The sequence below is a fragment of the Poromitra crassiceps genome, assembly GCF_964638095.1.
Source record: "Poromitra crassiceps genome assembly, chromosome: 26".
Classification (NCBI taxonomy): Eukaryota; Metazoa; Chordata; class Actinopteri; order Beryciformes; family Melamphaidae; genus Poromitra; species Poromitra crassiceps.
This window is the reverse complement of record NC_139640.1, coordinates 6248896-6276821: the sequence shown is the minus strand read 5'-3', so window position 1 is coordinate 6276821 and position 27926 is coordinate 6248896. Positions and strand designations below refer to the sequence as shown.

At 45.4% G+C, this 27926-nt stretch overlaps 1 protein-coding gene across 2 annotated transcripts in view; it reads left to right on the top strand.

The window, feature by feature from the left end:
• Window positions 1-2707: 2707 nt before the first annotated feature.
• Window positions 2708-27926, top strand: part of ncbp3 (nuclear cap binding subunit 3) — a 31599-nt gene continuing 6380 nt past the window's right edge. For both annotated transcript variants that reach the window (XM_083661398.1, XM_083661397.1), the window contains exons 1-12: window positions 2708-3104; window positions 5383-5448; window positions 5705-5807; window positions 8244-8369; window positions 9894-10034; window positions 12148-12302; window positions 15868-15976; window positions 19044-19143; window positions 22297-22397; window positions 23707-24034; window positions 26221-26420; window positions 27159-27323. In XM_083661398.1, the coding sequence (XP_083517524.1) occupies window positions 2910-3104; window positions 5383-5448; window positions 5705-5807; window positions 8244-8369; window positions 9894-10034; window positions 12148-12302; window positions 15868-15976; window positions 19044-19143; window positions 22297-22397; window positions 23707-24034; window positions 26221-26420; window positions 27159-27323 (1789 nt within the window). In that variant the 5' untranslated portion in view covers window positions 2708-2909. The remainder of the gene's footprint in view (window positions 3105-5382; window positions 5449-5704; window positions 5808-8243; window positions 8370-9893; window positions 10035-12147; window positions 12303-15867; window positions 15977-19043; window positions 19144-22296; window positions 22398-23706; window positions 24035-26220; window positions 26421-27158; window positions 27324-27926) is intronic.

Sequence of the window (27926 nt, the reverse complement as noted above, 5' to 3'; positions counted from 1 at the left end):
TTGTTGGAGCTCAGAGGGACTGTACACACACATAAGGCGCATACGATAGCAAATTGTCACGGCTGCTATGCATGTGTAAATAAAGTTGCCATTCCCCCTGGGGGAACAATAAAGTATAAGCTAACCTAATTAATTAATTTACTACTAAGGAAGTAACAGGAAGTACCTGGCAACAGGATACAAAACAAATACCCTAACATTCTGCCCGTTTTCTGGAAAACAGCCTAGTGAAGCTGTAGCCTGACTGAGAGGGGTAATTGAATTCTTAAAACATAGAGGGTTGTTTAATATAATTTAGTAGTTTATTAATTAGGTATTCACAGCGAATGCCGGGAAACCTTTTTTGTTGTTGTCCAGATTCGTATTATTCTTATTCTTATACGCTGATTGTAAATGGCTCTAGCTCAGTGTCTGATTCGTGAAAAGTTTTCAAATTTGGCACACATAGCCCACCAAGCCCACCCCGGTCTCCATGCAAAAACAACAACAAAACACCGACGGGGGGGCACTACACCAATTGGCCCGGTTGTGTTACGACTTCGTCTAAAATGCCGGCTGTTTTACCTGGTAAATGGTAAATGGTAAATGGACTGCATTTATATAGCGCTTTTATCCAAAGCGCTTTACAATGTGCCTACATTCACCCATTCACACACCGAGGGTGGCAAGCTGCCACGCAGGGTGCTGGCACAGCCATTGGGAGCAGTTTGGGGTTCAGTGTCTTGCCCAAGGACACTTCGACATTGCCCAGAGACCACCACCCGCGACCCCCTGCAATTTGCATACCGCGCTAACAGGAGCACAGCAGACGCCGTAGCCCTCGTGCTCCACACGGCCCTCTCCCACCTGGAGGGAAAAGACACTGGAGGCATCGTGCCCTCCAGGCTGGTCGAGAAACTCAAGCACCTTGGCCTGAACTCAGCCATATGTGACTGGGTGTCAGACTTCCTCACATACCGACAACAGGTGGTGAAAATAGAAGACCGCACCTCCTCCCCACTGACCATCAGCATTGGAGCGCCACAGGGATGTGTCTCCAGCCCCTACTGGTATGACCTCTACACCCACGACTGCGTGGCAACCCAAACCTCAAACACCATCGTGAAGTTTGCGGACGACGCAGCAGTGGTGGGGCTGATCTCCAACGGTGACGAGACGGCCTACAGGAAAGAACTGGCTGTCCTGGAACAATGGTGCCAGGACAACCACCTCTCCCTGAATGTGGCCAAGACCAAGGAGATCATCACAGACTACAGGTCCCACCGCCCGGTCACCATCCACGGCACAGAGGTGGAAAGAGTGGACAGCTTTAAATACCTGGGTGTCAACATCCACCAGGACCTAACATGGTCCAGCCACACCACCTCTGTTGCCAAAAAGGCCCAACAACGGCTGCACGGTCTCAGACGACTGAAGAAGTTCGGCCTGAGACCCACAATACTCAAAGACTTCTACAGAGGCACCATCGAAAGCCTACTGACCGGCTGCTTCACCTCCTGGTATGGAAACTGCACCATAAAAGACATGAAAGCGCTGAGGAGAGTGAGGCGCGCGGCCCAGCATGTAACAGGCTGCAAGCAGCCGGAACTGGCAGACCTCTACACTCAGCGCTGCCTCAAGAGAACCAGGAAAATAATCAAGGACCCAACCCACCCACTCAACAACATGTTCTCCCTGCTACCATCTGGTAGGAGATACAGAACCCCCAAAACCCGGACAAGCAGACTACGAAATAGCTTCATCCCCCAAGCCACCAGACTCCTAAACAATAAACAGATCTACCCCACCATTGTGACCAGCTGCTAAGATAACATGTACAGATTTATTTATGGGCAACCGCAATATATAGACAAAGACTTGTAACTACTAATTAACATAACATATAAAGATTATTTATGGGCATCCACAATATACGGCACAGACCTGAAAAGCACCGGAACAGATGACAATAACGATGACAATGTTGTGAAGGACAATGATGATGATGTTGATGACAATGATGATGACGATGTTGATGACGATGATGATGATGACTTGTAATGGAACATAACACAGCTCAAGCATTTCACCGTGTGTACTTGTACATCCGTGTGAGAATAAACAGCTTGTATCTTGTATCTTGTATCTTATTTGAAGCATCGCGGCAAAAACCCATTCAAAAATCCCATAGGCAGAAACAGTGAAGAACCAGGAACTCCAGGACTTTCGCGTTCCAACTACAAAAATACGTCATCCCTGGGGCTCTCTATTCACCTTATGTTCAGTGGGCCAAATTCTTCCGGGTTGTTGATTAGTTAATTCAGAGTTAGATGATATTGGAGCAGCCGGCCTTTTTCTTTTTAGCCGGAAGTCGTGACACGACCACACAACCGGGTCAAATGGGCGTGGCTACATAAGGTGAATATACTCATGTAAACTTGATCCTGTTCTACATACTCTGGTACAGTAGGTGGCGGTATGCACCTTAAAAGTTAGATTGCAATCTGCCATAAAGCGCGAAGAAGAAGAAGAAGAATGAGTATTTACTTTTTTCTTAATTGTGGGCGTAGTTGAAGTATAGAACCTGAGGAGGGCAGTAATACGCCATGTAGTGCTTACACCGCCGGAAATAAGAAAAAAGAAGAAGAAGGAGAAGAGGAAGAAGAAGAAGGAGAAGGAGAAGGAGAAGAAGAAGAAGAAGAAGAAGAAGAAAGTAGTAGTAGTGTAGTGTCTCACGTGGTCTAGTCTCACGTAGTCAGACAGACCCACCGTCGACGTCAACGAGCTTCCAGCGACGGAGGCTGGCACTGCGAGACTAAAGAAGAAGAAGAAGAAGAAGAAGAAGAAGAGGAGGAAAACAGCCGTGACACCCCCGCCTCATCACATCACGGACGTTATCCAGCAGCAGCAGCAGCAGCAGCAGCAGCAGCATGGCGGCTTGCAGCTTGCGGGTGTCGGTGCAGCAGCCTGAGCCGGGATCAGAGAGCTCAGACTCCGGCTCAGACGGAGACTCGGCCCGGGAGGCCGAGCCCATGGACGTGGAGGAGCAGGAGGAGGGCGAGCTGGAGCCTGATCAGGCCGAGGAGGACATCTCTGTGACCCGCTCCCTCAAAGAGCTGCTGCCGGTGAGTCTCTCCCTCCCTCCAGCCCCTGGAGGCCCCAGCTCAGACCGGGGACTCACCTGCTCTCAGCGCCCAGGCTCGGGCCTGTGGTGACGCTGTCAGCACCGTGCCTGTTACACTTCAACACGGCTAACCTAGCTGCTTTCGACACAGACAATCGAGCTTAAACAGCGTTTGGTCACACAGAGTTGCTTTGTTTACTACCTAGCGTTAGCTTAGCATCAGGCAGTTAAGGGCAGGCACTCACTTGTTGAAAACGTCACGTTGAACTCCGTTCAAAACCTACCCTGATAAACCAGCCGTTCGCGTGAACTCACATTTCATTTCGTTCTACAGTTCAATCGATCAGTAATCCTTTATTTAGCCAGGTATCCTGCTCATTGACTTGAAAAATGTTTATTTTTTTATTTTAACGAATGACTTTGACATCTCTTTTTTTAGCGACTTGGCCAAGAGAGCAGCATCGACATTGTTACAACAATCAATACAAACCGACAAATGCAACACAGTAACGTTAACGACACTGGACAAAACACAGAATACAGATTATAGGACGAATCAGCGTGACGTCACTGCCACCCAAAAATGCGTAACTGCGGAAGTTAACTGTTATGATCTCAGTAATCACATCGCTTATATTTTGACATCCTGATTGAGAGCAGAATTAGCTCAAGAGTTTGATGTATAATGTATATTATAATATAATGTATATGCATGTCCTGTTAAAGTTGTGTGAACTGTCGCAGTTTTTAAATTGTAAACGCGGTCAGCAGGCTAGAGTCAGACGCTCAAACTCAGGCTCCATAGGGTTCCATTGCCGTTGCCACCCAGTGACGCGGTTTGTTTCCCAAAATGCTGCTCGGCTGATCCCTGTATAAGGTCAAGGACAAAAAATCCAGTTATGATGCATAAGCACAGCGCCACTGCTGGCCATTTGGGTGCCCACCCCCTACCAAGAAAACATCACAAATGCAATCTTGTGTGTGTGTGTATTGAGAAATCTGGTAATAGTAATTTCATTATGTTTTACTTGAGATAATTGAGAATTATTTCATGTTAGAAGCAGAGGCGCTTCATTTTTAAACTTCAAGAAGGAAGTATCTGCCGTATGCAGGGAACTCCAGGAGCTTAACTACGAAAATAGTGTCTCGCAAGATAGACTGAAACGTCTGCTGTTTATCTCCCTTTCTGCTGCAGCATGTTGAAGAAACACCCGTTCTGGTCATTATAGAGCAAGATGATCGCTTAACTACACAACACTGTATTTACGTAGGCTACGTTACATATTTGCGGGAATGAGAGGAATCTCGCACTTGTACTGATGTCCAGACTGGTGACGAACGTGAGTTTGTTTACTGCGTCACATGTAATTAATAACGAGGAGATTCCACAACTTTATTTTAAGGGGGCACCGTGGCCAGTTAAAAAATGCCAAACTGGCTGTGTGGAGAGTTCATTTTAGAAAGGGCATTACCAAACTGTGGGGCATCCAAAGCAAGTCTGTTTGACCGTGGTATTCCTGCTCTGGATGATGCCCTGGGCGACACTTGGTGCCCTGCGCTCAGTGTGTTGTGCGGAGCGGCGGCCCTGCATAAGCAGGCACAATTTTCTAAAACGATTTAAGTAAAAATGCACGAGTAATGTTGATCACAAGACCACGAGTCGGTTTGATCCTTATAATAATCAGCTTTGATCATTTCAGGTCCTAATGTACATTAACGTTATTCCAGGAGGAAGGGGCAGCTTTTTTGTCTAAAGGGCAGTTTATAGTACAGCAATTTATGATGGTCGCCACCGACCATGACCATATTCTATCATCGATGTTGATGGTAGAATGTGATCATGGTCGGTAGAGGTTCTCCGATCCGGCTAAGCCACGATCCGATTCCGATTCCTGGGGTTTCGATTCCAACGATTCTCCATTCCAGAATCTAGAATCGATTCTCAATGATGTCGTTTTATATTGCAATAACACACAAAGGCAAATCTAAGACAAAAAAGGTCAAATTTATTAATGCTGAACTTCAAATTCAATTTCTGAAGTACCGGTATTACAGTGACAGTCAGGGCCTAAAATTCATTTTGCAAACTAGGGGGAATTTCCCCCTTATGTTCTTCATCATATGGCTCTATATGAAAGCATATAATAACATAACATAATGCCACATGATATGTGAAAGATGTATCATATATGTTACATATATACAGTTGCTTTCATTTTCACTTCCTGACCTGTGCTGATGTTGTGTGTCACTTCCTGTGCTGATGTTGTGTGTTGCAGGACACAAGCCGGCGCTACGAGAACAAGGCTGGCGCCTTCATCACCGGGATAGACGTCAACTCAAAGGTACCACACCAGGGTTCCCATGGGGGGGGGGGGGGGGGGGCAAGGAATCGATTAATTGATCGTTAAGGTGCAACTAAGGGTGACTAACGGTTAAGGAAAATGAGACAAAAAACCATTTTCCTCTGTTAGAGCTCGAACGTACATGCTGGAAGACCGGTCAGTGTAACGGGTGGGATACACTGTTATCCCAATTTTGTGTTGAAAGTGTGTGTTGTGTCTGTGTGTGTGTGTGTGTGTGCGCGCGCACCACCACCAGGAGGCGATAGAGAGGAAGGAGAAGCGTGCGAGGCGTTTCCACCTCCGGGCGGAGGTGAGCCTGCAGAGCAACCTGCTACTGGACAAAGACGCCATCAAGAAAGGTGTGACTTCCTGTTGACATGTTTGTTTGTTTTGGTCCTGACAGAGGAGAGTCGGCACTGAGCTGCCTAACAAACACAAACTCTCTGGTCCTGACAGAGGAGAGTCGGCACTGAGCTGCCTAACAAACACAAACTCTCTGGTCCTGACAGAGGAGAGTCGGCACTGAGCTGCCTAACAAACACAAACTCTCTGGTCCTGACAGAGGAGAGTCGGCACTGAGCTGCCTAACAAACACAAACTCTCTGGTCCTGACAGAGGAGAGTCGGCACTGAGCTGCCTAACAAACACAAACTCTCTGGTCCTGACAGAGGAGAGTCGGCACTGAGCTGCCTAACAAACACAAACTCTCTGGTCCTGACAGAGGAGAGTCGGCACTGAGCTGCCTAACAAACACAAACTCTCTGGTCCTGACAGAGGAGAGTCGGCACTGAGCTGCCTAACAAACCCAAACTCTCTGGTCCTGACAGAGGAGAGTCGGCACTGAGCTGCCTAACAAACACAAACTCTCTGGTCCTGACAGAGGAGAGTCGGCACTGAGCTGCCTAACAAACACAAACTCTCTGGTCCTGACAGAGGAGAGTCGGCACTGAGCTGCCTAACAAACACAAACTCTCTGGTCCTGACAGAGGAGAGTCGGCACTGAGCTGCCTAACAAACACAAACTCTCTGGTCCTGACAGAGGAGAGTCGGCACTGAGCTGCCTAACAAACACAAACTCTCTGGTCCTGACAGAGGAGAGTCGGCACTGAGCTGCCTAACAAACACAAACTCTCTGGTCCTGACAGAGGAGAGTCGGCACTGAGCTGCCTAACAAACACAAACTCTCTGGTCCTGACAGAGGAGAGTCAGCACTGAGCTGCCTAACAAACACAAACTCTCTGGTCCTGACAGAGGAGAGTCGGCACTGAGCTGCCTAACAAACACAAACTCTCTGGTCCTGACAGAGGAGAGTCGGCACTGAGCTGCCTAACAAACACAAACTCTCTGGTCCTGACAGAGGAGAGTCGGCACTGAGCTGCCTAACAAACACAAACTCTCTGGTCCTGACAGAGGAGAGTCGGCACTGAGCTGCCTAACAAACACAAACTCTCTGCCTTGTAAACATGGACAGTCTTTACTTCCTGTTGATTTAAAATGAGAAGAAAAATACAACCTCCAACTAAACAACATACAGGACCATCCTCCTATAGAGCTCAACAAGTCATGTGACGTTTCTCGCTCCAGAAGGCAATTCTCCATTCATTTTCTCCACGGACATTTTGAAAAATCCTTAAAGAGTTTTAAGGCTTTGAACCAAGCCAACCAATCTTCCAGAGAATCGTGAGTGACCATAAAACATTTCACCTTCAGCAAAAACAAAAATAAATAAATACAGGAAAAAAAGATCGAAAATTTGACCCCCCCCCCCCCCCCCCCCCCCCCGGCTTTAAAGTCGAGCTGAACCCAAAAATGACTTTTCTTTTCTTTTAGTTCAAATACCTGGGTATGCAGTGCACCTAATAATTAATAATGTATGCAAACAAAATCACAACAATCTAATTTCTTTAGTTTTTCACACTTTTTCACATCAAAAGTTCATTTTTCAAGATTTAATTGATAACAGTAATGTACAGTTTGCTGTACTGTCAAATTTCTACCCCATTTCAACCAATCATATCACGACATGCAGCTGTCAATCAAATCTTCATTTCTGGATAATTTTCTCTTCCAAATTAAGTAGAAAATGGCGCCTAGTGCCTGTCATCTGGCAGAATTCCTATCCCATAAACTAACTACTAACTTGGCCAATTGTTAGAAACATGAACAAAAAACAAAAACTACAATCTCTAAGAATGCAAAGAAATGTAACTGGCTCGTTAAAACGCGCATTCCAGGGATGTCGTATCGTTACAGCAGCAATAATGGCGCGCGCATCCGAGAGCTTGGTTGTCAGGGGTCGCACTTCGGAGATTCCAGGCCGACGTGCTGCACTCTCCGCTCGGCAACACGAAGGCAGCTGGCTGCCTGCGGCTCGCTGAGCTCCACTCCTCCCGTCAAAAGGCTCTTCCCGAGGGGAGCGACACAACACACTGAATCCCACTCGATTTGGAGGCGGAACACGCCAGGATTGGCAAAGCCCAATCCAGTCCCCAGAATTGTCAAATAAAATCATCGACATGATACTATGACCCGCCTCTCAACCTGTCTATCATCTTAGACAAACTATGTTTTCAGTCTGAAACGGACTCATTATGCACGTGACGAACAGGTTCAGTTCGACTTTAAAGGGTTTTTTGGTGCGAGTGAAATGTTCTATAGTCTCTCCTGAAACTAAATATAGCTCAATCGCTTGCTTTGACCAAGTAAAGATTTGCTATTTTTTTTAGAAGCATTTGATGAAATGTCAATGGGAAAATGTGTTCTACTTCTTACTTTACTCTCCCTCCCACCTCCAGCCATCCCAGAGGTGCGTCTGGAGGCGCTGCATGTGACGGGCGTGGACGACATGAGCACTCAGGAGATCTTCACTTACTTCAAAGAATATCCTCCAGCTCACATCGAGTGGATCGACGACGCGTCCTGTGAGTACAACGCACACACACACGCGCACACACGCGCACACACACACACACACACCCGCACTAGGGCTGCACGATTTATCGTATTTTCATCGTCATCGCGATATGAAAATGCGCAATGAACACATCGCAAAAGTCACGTGTTATCGCATTTTTTTTTTTTTTTTTTTTTTTTAAACACAGTGCACATGAACGCAACATGCAAGATACCGGCTGAATAAGTGTCCAAATGTTCATGTCATTCTGGCCAATACTCGACTTCTGTTATGACATTTCAGTCTGGAATATGGAATATCTTTCAATAATCGTTATGACTAAAAGGCTAAAAGTAATCTCATGTGTAAGACTGTTCTGTAATGACTGTTCTACATTGAAGTAAAAATGTAAATAATGAACTTGTTGGTTTTGGATTTTTTTTAGCTTCAAGAGTGCATTTTTGTTCGTATGACCCTCAACACAGGCTTTGAGAATCCCGTGCCACTTACTGATACGTATGCTTAAATTAACACACTCGTATTGCAAAATGAATTTAGGCCCTCACTGTAATACTTCAGAAGTTGAATTTGAAGTTCAGCATTAATACATTTGTCATTTTTTGTCTTAGATTTACCTTTGTGTGTTATTGCAATATAAAACTACATAATTGAGAATCGATTCTAGATTCTGGAATCGAGAATCGTTGGAATCGAGAATCGATTCTGGAATCGGGATCGGATCGTGGCTTAGCCGGATCGGAGCACCCCTACCCATTAATATTTTTGTTTATAGCATTTTTTTATTTATCGCAGGTCATATCATCATCGCAATATTGAACAGTGTTATCGCACATCGCAGCTTTTCCTCATATCGTGCAGCCCTAACCCACACACACACACACACACACACACACACACACACACACACACACACACACACAAATACCCCCTCTCCACCAACTGAAACCTCCTGCTGGTGGTGGGCTGGTGCTAGGGTTGTCACGATACTAGAATTTGAACTTTGATATCAATACCCAGGAAAGGATCAATACTCGGCGTCGTTAACGCTAACATTAGATGCTAACTAGCGATGTCATTCATGCGAACCCGGCTAACGCTAGCCATAACTATCGTCTGCCGCAGCTGTAGCTTTGTATCCGGTGTACCGATCCATCGTCTTGACACGTTTTAATTCCATCTGTTTATGTGACTCTTGTCTTGCCAGCCAGCTAACTAGCTAACGCATATCATTACACACACCTTTTGTGGCTCTGTGTCGGCGGGGTCTTCTAAAGTTTTAAACAGCCAGCCGACTGAGCCGAGGCAGGGTTCTGCGCAGTGCTGCCTTCACTACACACACTACACACAACAGCCTTGAAACTGAGCACGGCATTCAAAATAAATTGAACGATTGAATTCTGTATTCGCACACGTGCCCCTTATTGCATTTTACAATTCGCACCGTTCTATTTTTAGTAGCAAATGCGAGTGAAATGCTCGCACTGTCGAGCGCCTGGTGTGTGAACCCCCCTGCTCCTGTGGTGTTGCCTAGGTAACGTGGTGTGGCTGGATGACATCACTTCCTCCCGGGCGCTTATCAACACCAGCCGGACGCCCGACCCGGAGGAGGCTGTTACCACGGAGATGACGGGGAGCACGGAGCCACCCGGAGAGCCCTCTGAACAGAGCAAGGGTGAGGCTGTGTGTGCGGCGGCCAGGACACAAAACGTAAAATGTGCGCAGCTCGAAAATGGGCTAGAAATTCTGCCAGATTGCAGGCACTAGACGGCCATTTTGCATGCAGAATTTTCTCCTCGAAATGAAGATTGATTGACAGCTGCCATGTCGTGATATGATTGGTTGAAATGGGGTAGAAGTTTGATGGTGCAATGTGACGTCAGTAATCCGTAGATTACTGTTATGAATGAAATCTTGAAAAATTTACTTTTGATGTGAAAAAGTGTGAAAAACTAAAGAAATTTGATTTTTGTGATTTTTTTTTTTAGCATACATTATTAAATAGGTGCACTGAATACCCAGGTATTTGAACTAAAATTTTAAAAAAAATTATCGGCATTTTTTATCGGCACCCGATACCGATATTGGATCGGATCGGCCCCATCCCTAGTTGAGATTCCTGCAGTCAGCTGAGGGAAGGAGGTTAACCTTAACCCAAAAGCCAACTAAGTCAGGCTGGCAGAAATAGAAAGAGAGAGGAGAAAGAGAGCAGAGAGAAAAGAGGGGGCAACGGCTCCTCACTCAATGTTATAACAAGAAGAAACGTGGGAGTGCTGTGCTGTGCTGTGCAGCATTGTCTGTGAATGGATCTGTATTTGGGCGAGCTGGTATTGACAGGCTGGCTGAGGCATACGTGACTCAATCACATCACAGCTCTGCCATGTGTTAACCAGAGAACTGTCCAGTCTGCCCTGCCATCTTTAGCCATGAATATTATTACACTTTTGTTAACTACTGGAAATTACCCTGTTAGTCCTTAGTGGAAATAGGCTTACTTCACAGAAAATTCAGAGTTTACATTTCCCTCGGTACGGTGGTACGGTGGCGCAGTCGGTAGCGATGTCGCCTCACAGTTAGAAGGTCCTGAGTTTGATTCTCGCCTGGGACACTGTGGGCACTGTGGTTGTGTTCCCCCCATATCTTCAGTGCCCACTGCCCAGGTGGGGTATCTCGTCGTAAGGGCCTTTCTCTCTGTGTGGAGTTTGCATGTTCTCCCCGTGCTCCCCCAGGGGGGTTCCTCCGTATATAACCCCCCCACTAAAAACATGCAGAAGATCAGATCGTCATCGTCATCCGACCAGTGACGACAACATCCGAAGTTGGTCCCCGGGCGCTGTACGAGAAAGCGACCACTGCTCCTGGCCTGCCCCCCGGAGGAAAGGACATGCCTGGATGGGTTAAATGCAGAGGACACTTTTCACCGGCCACCGTCAGCATGAGTGTGTTGTGGCCGCATGCATGTGTTGTAGTGTTCGTGTGACAATAAAAGACGGGGCTTGTCCCGTTACGAGAGTTTTTTTAGAGTTTTTTTCCCTCCTCCTAGACTAGTCTAGCCAATAGTAATCAATGCAGGAAATGTTTTGCATACTAAATGAGTTGTCCCTGGCTGGCCCTGGCCTAACAACAGATGCTGAATCAGATCATGCAGCAGCCCCTCCACCCCTGGCCCCTTCCAATGAACCGGCTGTATTCCCAGTCCTAACTGACGAAGGTGAGAGCAGCATTGTGTTGAATGAAATGGCAGTTGGAATAATTGCAGTTTATTGTTTTTATATTATTAATAATAATAATGACAAATATTCTTTCTAGTCATTAGTTTAGTGAGAGCATGTCTTTGTTCACTGTGGTGTATTCAGGGCAGAAAGAGAGCATGATGATTCAAAAGGGCAAGGAGAGCTGCTATAGGTGATATAGAGGTGATTGAGAAAAGGCAAATAATGACATTAATAGTCTCTAAGCTGAGCTGAATATTAATTTAAAATGAGATATTCCTCTAAATTGGGCTTCAAATGGCCAAAATGTTTTGTCCGTGGGCCCGATGCGATATCCTTTCATGGGGCCCGAAATCTCTGGCTCCGCCCCTGAGCGTAGGCTTCAGCCTACACCTTTTTTACGGTCAGACAATATTGTTTGTTTTGATACAACAATAATAATAATCTAGTATTATCTAGAGTTTAGATCATACTAGATTCTAGACCACCTACATAACTGTATAACTGTGTTGTTGTTGTTGTTGTGGAAAATTGGACTGGAAAATTTAAAATAAAAATAAACTAAACCTGTCGCAGGTCGGAGAGGTCAAGGGTCAGACGACGATGACGAGGATGATGATGATGATGTTGTTAATGAGGAAGAGGGGGAGCTGGAGGAGGAGGTGAAGAAGCGCGCGGAGGAGATGGAGGGGAGAGACGCTGACGGGGAGGTTCAGAAGAAGGCAAAAGAGGTGAGCCAAGTACAGACTCCTCATTCCACACACACCATCACGTCAGATCCATTGACTGTAAATAATACAGTACGGCAGAAATGACGTCTTTTTGTAGACTTGCCCAGAGGTCCCTGCACTTGGTTCTTACTAGGGGTGGGAATCACCAGATGCCCACGATGCGATACTAAAACGATACTTGAGTCACGATACGATAGTATTGTGATATTGCGATATCGCCGATATTGCGATATATTGAATATTGCGATATTTCGATATATTGTCTAACTCCTTTTCCTACCTTTTCCTTGACCTCACCGGAAGTAAAACATGCAGTGTTTTTTTGTTTTGTTTTGTTTTTGCCCAAAATGTAGGCTACATTATTAAGCTTCTCTGGACTCAATATGACACTGCAGGCGCGGACTGCAACATCGGGCGCTTCGGGCAGATGGCCGGTGGCCTGGCATGGCATGGCCTGCAAAAAAAACACAAAAAAAACATATTTTTTAAAATATCGATAAAATACCGTCAGGCAAAATATCGCGATACTATGGTGTATCGATTTTTTCCCCCACCCCTAGTTCTTACGTGTAAACGTCAATGGCATTTTTGTATGGGATTTTTGGTTAAATGCATGAAATAAGGTCTGTGGTGAACAAAAGTTTATGAAACAGCAAACTTTGTGTTCAGCGAGGTAATCTTCACAAATGAGGAGTCTGACCACTTTTATGACTTTTGAAGCATTTTCTGAAAACCGTGTTTAACATAATGCATTTACCATTCGAAAATCATCAAAGTGGCTGCAGACTCACTGTTTTCACCGCCGTTCCGAAATACAATTGGAATCATCCCGAAAATGAAAAAGGTTTTATTCCCTTTCAGTGCAGTGAACACGGCCTTCAGACAGTTGACTTATGCATATTGCTAATCTGGACCCACTTTTTGAGGCTATCACTACGGTAGCTACTGTTAGCATACATACAGGCTTTGCTGTGCTGCTGTTCAACATGCGTCTCTTCTGAGAACTTGTGAGAACTCAGACTGACTGTAAATAGAGGTACGTCACACCCACAGCATAGCTCTTAAAGGGGCCTGGCCAAGCCTGCAACAGAGGGGATATGACATTGTAGCTTGATTATTTTGTACAGTAATTATAGGAGTATGTAAAGGTATTACAATTTTGATAATTTTCATACAGATGTCAAAATTTAAGCTCTCGTTTGAATAAAAGACATACATTTAGGGGCACCACTTCCTATGGAAGAAAAACCTTAACTTTATATATCAGTCATGAACTCTAAAGATCGTGAGATCTTTTAGTTCCAGGGATTGCTTGACTCTGCAATTAAAGAAAGACAGAACAACAGGTGGCATTTGATGGAGGTGGTCGCCTCTGAATTCTCTATGTCGGAAAAACCACGCATGAAGATTAAAAAACAAATGTCGCCGCCACGCCTCGTGAAAAGGCGGGCAAAGTTTTGAGAGACCTAAATCCAAAATGTCTACCATTGGCTATGTTGAAAATGACCTTTTCAATGGTTTGGCCTAGAATACCGCACATCAGACTCAGAAAGACTTTAATGGTTGGTTTCTGGGACTTTTTGGGTCAGGGAATTCCGAATTCATGTTGTTTTGATGATTTGAGCTATTTTTTTTACCTTCAAATCCCAGATGGTTGCCGTTTCAGCTCCAAAAGGTACATTTTTCAAAGTCGTCGAAAGATAAGAGTCTTCATAGTATGCTCTAATGAAAGCTCTGCTCATGTCGAGTTGAGTTCGAAACGGGAAAACATGCAAGTGCACACAGAGGGCATCTCAGAGGTCAAAAAGGTCAGTGTTTGTTCATGAGAAGCAAACCTCCGCTCTGGCCAGATACTTATTTTATCGTCGGACGGTGTTGGTCTCCAAACCTGCTTTAACGTGTACCGTAAATTCCGGACTATAAGCCGCGGCTTTTTTCCCGTTTTTTGGCCCCTGCGGCTTATATAACGGTGCGTCTTATCTATGGATTTTTTCAGAAAAAAAAAAAAAAATACAAATAAAATCTCTCTTTTTTAGCACTCTTTCTAACTATAAATCCACTTCTGTTTTAATTTCCTCTCTTGCCCTCTTTTCACCACACCGCGGACACTGTGTGCACTGTAAAAATAAACAACGGTGGTGTTGTGTTATGTTGTTTTGTTGAAATGTTACGGTAATACGGTAAATGGGAGCTTCCTCAAATAGCCATCTCTTTCCCGACAATCCCCTCTGTGCGTGACCACTTACATATGGTAATTACGGTAAGCAAACGGCCACTCGGCCATCAACTCCCTCCCCCGACTACCAGGAGAAAATCACAAACTTCGGCCAATTCACACAAAGGAAGATCAAGGAATATTCCATCGAACCGGAGCAGATCATAAATATGGATGAAGTGCCTTTGACGTTCGACCTGCCACTCACTCGGACTGTTAACAAGAAGCGCCCTGGAGGATTCTTTCACCAAAAAAAGCTTTGCTCGTTCTCGACAGCATGAGAACGAGCAGTAGAAGCAACACTCTCACTTACCATGGGGAAGGTAGCAGAAATTCACACGACGCAGCTTTCAAGTTGAAAGCAGTCAATCTCGCATTAAAAGAGGAAAACAGAGCAGCCGCGCGTAACCTGGGCATCGATGAGTCAATGGTGAGGCGTTGGACGGTGCAGCAGGAGGAACTGTCTCAGCACGGAATATTATAGGAGTGTGAAAACATCCACAATCACCAACGGGTTCCAAAACGCTGGACTGCTGCGGGATGAAGAGGATACGCCGCCACAGCTGGCGCTGAGGGCCGTCAGAGGCTTCAGAGGCTGTTCGATGCCGACAGTGACGAAGAGGAGTTCGTTGGTTTTGAGTGACAATGAAGGAGAGAGGAGAGTGGTTGACGAAGCCACCCTGAACCTGTTCGTTTCCGACACTGAAGATGAGGACTTTGGTGGTTTCAGTACGCAGGAAGAAGAGGAAGACGAGGATTAGTGACTTGACTTCTCTGGTTACAGGTTTGCTGCACATATAGCCTATTGTTGTGTGATTTTGTCTGGGGATTAGTGACCTGACTTTTGTTTTGTTTTGTTGAAATGTTAATAAATGGGAGCTTCCCCAAACAGCCATCTATTTCCCGACATTCCTCTCTGTGCACGAACCCTTTCATATGGTAATTAAACATCAAAACACCCGCGGCTTATAGACCGGTGCGGCTTATAGAAGAAAAAAATAGTCAATTTTGGTCCCGCGGCTTATAGACCGGTGCGTCTTATAGTCCGGAATTTACGGTATATCCCTCATTTGTGTGTGTATCCCTTTAAGACTGCGAACCGCGTCACGCTGTTCGCAGTCTTAAAGGGATACACACACAAATGCTGCATCAGGTATCAATGGGTTAAAGCTCACTTTCCAGCTTGGGGACAGCAACCAAGGGCTGCACGTTTTCACATGGAAAGTAAGTGTGTGTGTGTGTGTGTGTGTGTGTCTGTCTGTCTGTCTGTCTGTCTGTCTGTCTGTGCATGTGTGTGTGTCTGTGGGTGCATGCCTGTATGTGTCTGCCTGTGTGGATGTGTGTGTGTAGATGGACGAGCTGTCTCAGGTGGAGAGAGAGTGTCTGCTGACGAACGAGCCTCGCCCGGCCACCAAACCTTTCAAAGGGAACAAACTGTTCCTGCGCTTTGCTACACACGGTGAGACACGCACGTACACACACACGCACGCACACACACATGTACGCACACACACACACCTCCCTGGTTACAGAAGCAGCCTCACTTATTAGGGGGAAACATTTTATTCAGCTTGGCATTCAAATGTTTTTTAAGTCTTCAGTTAGATGTGAAACCTGCATTCGGCCTGAATTTGATTTCAGCTGATTTTTATTCTGATTGGTCAAAGTTGCAGATCATCACTTCCTCTTTCTAACTGCTGTTTGACATGTTATTATGGATAGCGCCACATTTCTTGTCAAGACCCGCTGTTATTATGTTTGCGCCTTTAGGCAGAAGATCATAACCATGACGTCGGTCTGACACGACTTCATCGGCTCACATAGCATCAAGCCTCCCAAGCATCTGCTTTTTCTCACTGTGATGGCAAGAAATGGGCCCCCTGTAGAAGACCTGGTCGATATCTATAACACACTGATCAGACCATGTCTAGAATATGGGAGTGTAATGCTTGTGGGCTAGGGGTGTCAAAGATAATCGATTATAAGATGCATCGCAATGCGGACGTGCACGATTCTGCATCGATTCACAAATGTCAAAAATCGATTATTAAAAAAGATTTTTTATTTTTATTTTTTATAATCGAATAAAATATAATGGAAGTACATGCCGTTGTTTATTTGGATCATAATACAATGCAATTCCAAATGCACTTTTATTTTAAAAGTAGCCACACAGTGAGAAAAAAGAAAGTGAGAAAAAAGAAATCATGTATTGGGGAAAAAAGTGATGCATCGATTGAAGATGCATCGATAATCGTAATCGAATCAAATCGTAGCCCTCTGAATCGTAATCGAATCGTGAGGCCAGTGAAGATTCACAGCCTTATTGTGGGCTGTACGGCTAAACAACGAGCCACCATGGACAGGGTTCAGAAAAGGGCTGTCAAAATAATGCTGAGGTTCAAGGACGTCTCTTTGCATCTACCTGATCTGCAGACAGGAAGAGAACAGGCCACTGTGAAGCTGATTCAGGACACGATGCACCAGCCTAACCACCCGCTCCACCACATCCTCCCTCCTAGTGTTCTGCACAGAGGCAATCAGTTGTCTTTACCAAAAACCAGAACAAATAGACTGAGAAACTCTCACCATCTCTTGTGGCGTCAGGCTTTTTAATGGGCTTTTGTACTTAAGCGTTGATTGTATTTTTAGACTCAGCTCTCAGTCTTAATCCGTTTCACTACCGTAAGACTGAGAATATTACTATTTAAATCTTTTCATAACGTTAGGTGGCGCTGTCGGAAGCCTTGCATCGGAGAACCAATCATGAGCGTTGTGGGCGGGCCCGCTTTCTGGGAGCAGTGACGCTCATGCAGAACCAGTGCTGTCGCGTTTGCGGAGAAACATATTAATCACTTAGAAACAAACATAACCTGTTAATAGGACGTGTTTCATCCGGCCCCTGCGGCTAGAGGTCTTTCCCCCAGCGATAAGCCCGACTCCCGAGGCTAACGTTACAGAGCCTGCTGATGACTCACAGTAGCAAGCGGACCACTTCCAGGTAGGAAAAATTATTGTAAAATAAACAACAGGTATAAACTCTCTTTGCAGCACATCAGTGTCTTGCTCTATATTGGAACTATGAAACATTGCATTGCCGCTACCAAATCAAATTCTAATAATAAATGTAGGCGTGTCTGCTGCCGGCCGTTCTCGCCGGGCTCAATGAACCAGATTTGGAACAGTAAATTCCCAGACGTTTGGTGGTTAGGTGGCGCTGTTGGCGCCGCTCACCAAACGTCTGGAAACCCAGACTATTGTATTTTTGATGTTGGGGTTTGTTTTAATAATGCATAATTCAATCATGTATTGCAAGTCAGAATGATTAAACTCAAACTCATATCATACTTATATGAGCCGCTGCATGGCAGAAAATAAGCTATTTACAGGACATAATGCATGCTTTGCAGGTGCCGCTACAGCAGGGATGGACAACTTTGATGATAGAGAGGGCCACACAAAAAAATGTCCTCGCTACCAGAGGGCCAGATTGTGACCGTGCACTTCCACCAGTAGCCTACTGTAACACCATCACTCCCAATTATAGCTACTAATTTGATGAAAAGGACTGGTAATCAAAGTTTATTATACCAACATTTATATTTTTCATATTCAAATGTAGTAATTCTTCCATTCAGATGACACCCGAAACTTTGCTCTAGCTTTAAAACAGCCCGCTACAGCAATTTGATGGGGTACATCACCCACATATGTCATATTAATCAGATTAGTAATGTTGCATTGTGTAATGTGCATCCTGGATATAGTTTGTTACAATAGCGTTAGCTCAAATGCTAACGTCAAACAGTATGTGGATGGACAATGCTAACGCCATTAGTGCCATGTTCTGGGTTGTACAGTAAAATAAAAACACAGATTTTGGTGGTCTACTCTAACCTAACCAAAAACATCCGCCTTGTAATATATATAAATAAATAGATAGATAATTAGTATTATAATTTTTTGATCCAGGGGCCACACTGAGTGAGGTCGGGGGCCGCCAGTTGCTCACCCCTGCACTACAGCCTCTGTTCCAAGCCATCTTGTGGGCCGATGTAGGTTTATAGTAGCCTGGTAAACCAGCCACGTGAACTCACATTTCATTTGGTTCTGCGGGACCGTCTGGCCTGAAGCTTGCAGGGGCGGGAGCCGATAGTTTCAGCTTCTGTTCTATTTTCCAAGCGTGCTGCGCGCTGATCCCCAGCTGCCAGGCAGGAAGTCAATGCATTTGGGGGGGTGCATTTGGGTGTTGAGGGGCCGGAGGAACAGGTCTGAGGAAAAGAGACTGCTCCTGGTGTGACCGGTTATGCGTCAGTTGGGTTCTGCATGGCTTTGGCGTATGGTGTGTTCCACCACTTAGTTTTAGAATCTTTTATTACTGCCTGTACCTTCTAAAAGCCTACTAGGGACAAGGACTGCAATTTCTGGCTAGAAGTCCGATATACACTGCATCGGTTGCATTTTATTTAAATGTAGCAATGCTTATGTATTGTCCATGTCAAGTAAATGTGTGTGTGTGTGTACAGATGACAGGAAGGAGCCGGGCGCAGCTCGTCGCAGCAGATACTACATGAAGTACGGGAACCCAAACTACGGTGGCATGAAGGGCATCCTCAGCAACTCCTGGTACCACACACACATTCAGGCACACGCACATTCAGGCACACACACATTCAGGCACACACACAGGGATTAAAGTTCTCCGTCGCTACGACGGATTTCCGTCTATTGGAGCCAGATATGAAATGTGAAAAATACCAAAATTAAAGCCCCTTTGTATATTTTCAATGTGTATTGTATTGAGTTTGAATGAAATCTTTTATTTTGAAAAATTCCGACCGGACGTCCAAATGATTCTCCTGGGTTGTGTTCAAGCCACAATAAGCCTGAAAATGTATTGCTACGGTTTCCAGGTTGAACGTCATGTTTCCTTGCCTGTTTCAATGCACCACTATGTTCGCTGATAAATGTTTTGCTACGTTGTGCTATGTTTTCGGCCCGCTGAACGCGACCCTGCAAAGCCACTCCATGTAACGCTAGGGGTCCACCCGCTATGCCGACCACCCGCAATGCCGACCTTAGGTTTAGGCATGGGGGTGGGAGAGGTTAGGTTTAGGCGTGGGGGCTGGGAGACCCTAGCTCCAGCCGGTCCCCACCGACACGCTGCACGCCGCCTCGCTCAGCTGGTTCTGCTTGTGGGCTATCGGCACTGTGGCCTGTCGGCACATAGACGCGCCACCGCGCTAAACAAAACACTGTTGCCGATCTGCCTCTCAGACAGCGTTAGTTCCTAACGTTAAATTATCCATGACAGCATTGGACTGAAGAAGTTTGTTATTGTGAGAATTGGAGTTAATTTATTACTGCAAAGGTGGAGGAACTTTGAAAAAATGCGCGATGCGGAGTTGTCTTTTATTGGACACGGACAGGTAAAACTTGCTAACACACACACGCTCAAACGTTTGCTGCAGTAACGTTAACGTTATTATTGTCGGTGTATTTCCCCCCCTGACAGCGCGGGGGGTTGACGCTTTGTCCATGACCACATGTCACTAATTGTCATTTCCACCATAAAGATGCATGTCAGCAGAATAACGTTATTTGATGGAGAGAAAACGTCTAGTGGAGTTTCACTAGCGTCAACGCTAACGTTATTGAATGAGCTATAGGCACCTATCTGTAACGCAACATGATAACATTAACAAACAACTGTTGCTAGCGCAGTAACTAGTTGGTTACTAACTTTCTGGTTAGCATTAGATGTGTCAGCTACTGCTAGTCTCTGAGTTAGTTGATAACAATATGTTGATTTCATCTGTTACCTGACTCCATGATAGTTATGTATTTCTGAGGGATGTTTTAGATGTAACCGTGTGCAGTGGGATGTTTCCTCTTCACTTGATGCTGAACTGTAACACTAGCGTTAGGTGGTTAGCCTAGGCATGCTAGGTGTTGTCTGACAGTATTAATTGGTGTGTTTTCATAACGGTAGGCTACCAGACCATCAGCTCAGTGGGACAGGAGGGGTGGGAGTTTGGGTGGAGCAGAGCTGTGTGACTGGTGGAAGAGAACCTCCTTAGTTGGGACATATGTTTGACAATGTTGTTGTAGTTCCTGTGGCTACTGTTGGTTATAATTGTTATACTGATCCCTTAACCTACTTGTTTGACTCGATAAAAAACATCTATATATTAATTGTGATTTATTATAACCAGTAATTTTCACATGTCTCTGTTGGCATACCTACGTGGAACCTTATAACATCAGCCCAGAACACAATTCATGCATCATTAGGCCTACTGGATGTTTGGGAACTTGAGAGTGAAATGAGTGTGATGTACACACTGTCTGCCCTTTTTTACATGAAAACCCATGTGAAGCGACGGCACGGTAGGGAAAAAGCGGACACTCTAGAAAGCCCGAAATAGCTAAAATAGGCCTAGAAAAATTTTCAGTCAAAAGATTTTATTTTGCTTTAACCCCTGCACTTCACTGTTGAGACCACAAAAACCCGAACCGACCCGTAGGCACAGAGACCTTAAAATGCCAACAGAGGGCAGATTTGTTGTCTTTTGCAGTGTCTTAAACAGAGATGGGAAGTAACTAAGTACAAATACTTCATTACTGTACTTAAAGCAGGACTAAACCCCAAAACACTTTTTTTCAGCTTTTAACCAATATATATGACTTTGGGGGTGGTGTGTGAAGAATTCTGGTCAAAATTTCCACATTTGAGACCAAACTGTTACCATTGTACCATTTGTATCATTTTCAGCAGCATAAGTTCCCTCTATGGGTTGAACACTGCTTTTTTTTGTGCCCTTAAATGAATGGGATATTTGGTACATCGTGACGTCACGGTGGGGTTAACACGCGCCCCACTCATGTGAAAAATTGTTTTTTTCCCCCATTGATTATTACTGTAGTTCACGTGGCGCGAGCCCTTTAAGACCAATGCATCCCTGGGTAATGCCTACTGTGGCTAATATTAGCCGCTAGTTAGTTATGTTATATGGCAGTAAAATGCCACTGAATGACCAAATTGATATAACTTTTAACCATTTCGAGTAACACTGTTTTGACACATCACAAATATCATTTATATACAAAATAAACAATATTGGACCCAGTACAGATCCTTGTGGAACGCTGTGAGTAACTTTTAATACATTTGTAGTAGGTGTCATATTTGATGCCGAGGATGATGCGACAGACCCTCTTCTGTGCCCGCGCCAGCATTACAAAGTAGCCCCCCGCCCCCCGCTGCTTCTGCTAACTCCAATGGTAGTAAACGGTACTGCAGCCTGCCCTCCATTCAGGCTTTCAGTCACCAAAAAGACACATTCCAACAGTGCCAAAACACTCATATGTACATGTTGTGACTTGTGTACTCACCACACAATGAAATAATAATCCAAAGTTACGGGAAACGGTCATTTTAGAAGTACAACCATAGCCAGAACTAACGTGGTGGAACTAAAGTTACTTCCACGTAGACTATGGCGCATGCGCTGTGTGCAGTCATCAGCACTTCCTGGTATGTCTGTGGTCTCCCAAGTTGTTTTTTTTATATCTCGTTTAGGATTTAAATATCCTTATATAATGTGCACCAGCCGATGACGATGAATATTACAATTTTTCCAGCTGTTTTTCCAACTAAATGTTCTGTCTGTGTGTGTGTGTGTGTGTGTGTGTGTGTGTGTGTGTGTGTGTGTGTGTGTGTGTGTGTGTGTGTGTGTGTGTGTGTGTGTGTGTGTGTGTGTGTGTGTGTGTGTGCAGGAAACGGAGGTTTCACACCCGCAGGATCCACAGAGATGTCATCAAGACCAAGAAGCCTCTGATTGGGGACAGCACTCCGCCTTACACACACAGGCACTCCGGTAATGCACGCACAAACGCAGACACACACACAGACACACTCACACTGTGAAATACTCTAACCCTGTGAAAGAACAAGTTCCTCGGACCTCAGGGGCCAGTTGCACCAACTGGTCTTACGACTGGTCTTAAGCTAAGTCGGTCGTAACTTTACGACCTAACAGCTACGTAAAGTTACGACCGGTCTTTTTCTCACTAAGGCCGGTCGTAAATATTACGCCTAGTCCAGAGCAGGCGTAAGGTGCAGTATAGACGGTTTTCACTTGTGTGTTGCGCAATAGCCACAACCCCTCGGCACGGCTGTATTCAGCCCTCAATTATAAACCGCAAACCGGAGTACGTTATAAACGTTATAAATATAGTCATGACGTTGACAACTAACCAATGCTGGGGGTCCGTATGGAAAGTGGAAATCGAAATGGTTCAAAGTTAAATCAATTTGGTCATTCAGTGTCGTTTTACTGCCATGTAAAGTAACGACAAGTAACAGTTAGCCGCTAACATTAGCCACACTATTACAGCCGATTACCCATCAGCGGAGCGTCATTTGACGTCAGCACACTCTTCTAAACAGGTCGCGTGCCGCATTCCAGTGGGCATTCCCATGCTTTCACATGGACGCGCATCACTACGACCGGCGTAGTTAAGACCAGACGTAAGCCCTGTTGGTGCAACAGGCGTAAATCCACTCTAAAGACTGGTCTTAACTAAGACCGACGTAGGAGTTACGACCAGGCATAGTTAAGACCAGTTGGTGCAACCGGCCCCTGAAGTGCAAGATGCTAACCGTGCCGAGGGTGAAGCAGGCTATCCTTGTAGGCGATTGGTTTGCTATGATCGACCTCAAGGATGCCTATTTACTTTTTTATTTATTTTTTAAGTTTCAACCTTTTTATTGATGGAAAATAAAATATATAAATGTATCACAACAAGAACATAGCCAACAGGAAAATTGGTTTGGATGATAACTTGAACACCCATTGCCATTTGTTCAATCCTCTATTTCTCTTGTTTGTGTAGCACATTGTAACTTTGTTTTAAAAAGTGCTATATAAATAATCACAATCCAGGGCTCGACATTAACGGATGCCCGGTTGCCCCGGGTTACAATCGGAACGATGTTGCTAATTACCAGAAGGAACCCAGTAAAGTAGACACGTGCGGTGTGTTTACTCAGGTCCTACTCAGGAAGCTGCAAACCCACATACATATTTTGGTTGGTGTGAAAAAGGCCCATTACAGCATGTTAACCCAGCTGCTGCTCTTAATACTGACTGCTTCCTCTTCCTCTTCTGACCCCCCCCCCCCCAGCTGACCTGGTCAACCTGCCAGAGGAGCCCATCAAGGAGGAGGAGGAGGAGAATGAAGAGGAGTGTGAGGAGGACATGGACTCAGACGACAGGGTGGTGGAGTACAAGGAGCGAGGAGATAAAGAGCGAGGAGATAGGGAACAAGGAGATAGGGAGCGGGGGGACAGGGGCCTGCGGAGCCGCGGGGGGCGCTCCCCCTCCCCCTGGTCGGAGTCAGATGAGATGGACTACGACCTGGAGCTGAAGATGATCTCCACACCCTCGCCCAAGAAGAGCATGAAGATGACCATGTACGCCGACGAGCTGGAGAGTCACCTCAAGACCATCCGGTCAGTTAACTCTTTGCCTTTAACCTTTCATTATTTACCTTTAACTCTTTACCTTTAACCTTGAACTCTTTACCTTTAACATTTAACTGTTTACCTTTAAAGACAACGTGAAATGGGTCTCAGAGGGGTCTGGGTGACGTATTGTGACTGAAAACAACCATTGCTCTGACTGAAACGGGGTAGAGAGAGACATGGGACCTATGTGTCGGCTGTGTGTGGGCTCGTGGCCCGGTACCGGTCCGCGGCCCGGTGGTTGGGGACCACTGCTGTAGATGACTGTTATGAATAAACTCCTGATGAATGAAATTTTGATGTGAAAAAATTTGAAAAACTCAAGATTTTTTTTTTTTTTTCATAGTTGCATTGTTAAATAGGTGTACTGTATAACCAGGGATGTGATCTAAAATGGATAAAAAGTATTTTTTAATTTCAGCTTGACTTTAACTCAGAGAGAGAGAGAGAGTGCCGGTTGCTTTAACATTTGACCCCATATGTGTTTGTGTGGAGGAGGCAGAGAAAGCGCTGTTGGCGTCGATAAACTCGATACTGTAGCAAAGGAGTATTGTATCCGTTTAAAATGTTTAGTACGAGTAAGTACAGAAGCATCGATATTTTTTACAACCCTACCCATGGGAGGATAGATTTTAAAGCCCCTGGAAACCCAAATCCACCACAAATATGGACATTTAAGTTTTAGTACTGTTCCTGATGTTGGGTTTGAAGTGGGCGTGCTTATGCTCCAGACGTTATTACACAATAAGCCCCGTGAACCAATCAGGCTGAAGTGTCTCTACCCAAATAAAACACCAACAAACATCAGAATGTATCATGTTGTGCAGCACTGTGGGGGCTGGGGAGGGGGCAGAGAGCACTGCAAGCACTTCAGGAGACACGCCTCCACAGTTTCAGAGCAGAGAATACTGCTTCGTTTTTCGTGATTTTGAAACCTCATTTTAGATACTTGGTGACGTTTTTAATCGGTCAAATTTGGCTGGGTGGTTAACACATTCACTGCCAACACTTTTTTCCAATCAGTAGGTAGCTTCTGCCAAGGGTTTTTTTGAGGATTCTGGCTCATCTTTCAAGAGCAGAGGATTATTTTCTGCTAGGATTTTGTGAACACAAAATATCTCAAAATAACTAATAGAATCTGTGCTTTCTCTGTATAAAAGAGTTAGTTTGTAGAGTTAGTAGTTATGTAGGCATTAGCAGTTGAATACAGCATGGTTTCAGAGATTTTCAGAGAGTTTTGAGATAAATGGATTTTTAGAACCACCTCACGTGCCTGTGATTATGGGTGCCCTTGGGCAAGTGTGTATACTGTATTGTGTGTGTGTGTGTGTGTGTGTGTGTGTGTGTGTGCGTGCGTGCGTGCGTGATTCGATAGAACAGGCAGAACAGTCAATTTAACCATTTATTTTTGGCATCAGTGAGACATCAGACATCTAAACAATATAGTTCTGAACATATAGTTCCTCCATAACAGCACCCCACCCCCCTCTCCTTCAAACTCCTCCCTCCGCAGGTGTGTCTCTGGTGGCTTTGCAGTGTTTGTCACAGGCGAGTTTCTGCTGCCTGTTTGTCTGTGCTGCTGCTGCTGGCGCGGCCGCTCGTCGGGCGAGTCTGGATTAGACTGTAAAATCGGGCTCGTTCGTTTCTGGGTTTTCGGTTGTGAGCTTTGATGAAGCTGCGTGCGATTCTGGGCTTTCTGCTCGTGTTTCAAAGTGTGTTGCACCCAGAATCTATTTTTGGAATCGCCGTTGTGCGCCAGCGCGAAAGCGTTTTCGCCAAACCATTTTCATGAGAATGGCTTCCTCACGCTTTTTCCTGGTGTTTTTGCTCGGCTTCCTCTAGTCTGGAGAGCACTGTCGCCACTTAGTGGGTCGGTAAAATAGGTTATACACATTCAATAGCTCCCATATATTTATAGGAGATGTAAAAGAGTTTGATCCACGTCCCACCGTCAAATTTTTTTTTTTTTTTTTTTGACGAGATAATTTATTAATTATAATTATTATTATTTATAATTTATTTTTTTGGTTTCCAGGCACTTTTTAAATATCTGAACTCAACTCAGGTCATTGCTGTAGCCTTCCCTGCTTTCTTGCTTTTCTTCTTCTTTTTCTTTTCACCTTCGTCTGACTTGCCTGTGTCTCTCCTCTCTCTGCTGCCTCGTGTGGTCATAGGAACTCGGTGCAGAGTGATGGCGGTTCGGCGAGCAGTGACCTCCGCGACAGAATCGGCGAGTCGGCGCCTCAGAGCGGTCGGGCCAATCAGAGCAGCCCAGCCAAGAGCTCCTCCCCCACCAAGGTGACAGACGTCAGGCAGCTTCTGGAGGAGAAGAGACACAGACCCCCGCCCGCAGCCCCCGCCACAGGCAAGACAGGTCAGAGGTCACACACACACACACATACACACACACACACAGCAGGTGGTTAGAAAAGCTGCTACAAACCAATACAGTACCGTAGGAATGAGTCCGGAAAACATGGATGCTAACACTTCCGGGTTCTTCACTGTTTCTGCCTATGGGATTTTTGAATGGGTTTTTAAATAAGGTCTGTGGTTAACACAAGTTTATTCAAATGCGAACCAGTGTTCAGCAGAATAATCGTGTCGTTGCCTGGGAAACGCACATCCCATAATACAACTGTTCGCATCACATCCCATAATAGTATGATGATACTTGGGATGCCATTGCGAACATAGATGTGAACAGGTTAGCTAAAGGTTTAGCGTCGCCAGCGAGGGCCCGCACCGTTGCGGTCGGGGTACGTTTCAAAATCCCTCCAGGCCTGAAAAATGTTCTAGGGGAAACACTGTCCACCTATACTGGACCTGCAGCCAATTAGAGAAGGGGAAACCACACACACACACACAAAGGCACACACCAAGAGCACACACACACACACACACACACACACACACACACACATACACAAAGCAGGCCCTGCAAAGCAGAGGGCAGTCACACTTTTGATGACTTTGGAAACGTTGGGATCTTTACTAGAATTTAAAATGGCATTCTCTCTCTCTCTGTGTGTGTGTCTGTGTGTGTGCGTGTGTGTGTGTGTGCGTGTGTGTGTGCGTGTGCGTGTGTGTGTGTGTGTGCGTGCGCGCGCAGACGTGAGGCAGCGGCTGGGGAAGAGACGACGCTCCGCATCCCCCACCTCCCACCGAGACACGCCCCCCGCCCGAGAGCCAATCAGTGATGTACACAGCAGACTGGGCGTGGCCAGCCAGGATGCCAGAGGCCACTACTCCGCCTCCCCCAAAGAGAGGAAGACGGGTACGGTCTGTCAGTCATATCGTGACCCATGTGTTTGTGTGTTTTACGTTACGTTATGTTCATGCTTGGTGCACGTAGCGGAGGAGACTCTCACGGTGGCTTCGACGTGCCCCCGGTGGCTTGGAGGGGAGTCAGCTGAGTGGTAGGAGCTGGAAATGTGTCCGTTTTTATCCAGCTCCCTGGTTGTAACGTTGCATTACAACTAGGGGTGCCACGGTACTAGGGTTGCCAACCGTCCCTTAAAGCAGCTACGAGCAAGATTTTCGATTGTTATTAACACTTTGAGTGCCACGGCCCTTGGGCAAAAGGTGCTGTACTGTGCCACATAGGCCGCAATGCATTTTAAAACAGTCATATAATTTCTTTAATAATTACTATGTAAACACTGAACACGCACAAATAACGATGAGACTCTCTTCTATCACCTGCAAAAAAAAGTTTATTGATCCCATTTTCCGTTCTTTAGTTATGAGCCGGAGAAGATAACTTGATTTGACCAAAAACAGCCCTTTTTTTCTACGAGCTGAGATAATGACCCTTTTGTGAAAGGAAGCATTTCAAGCACATCATTGACTCATTGCTAATATTTTCTGATGTAATGCT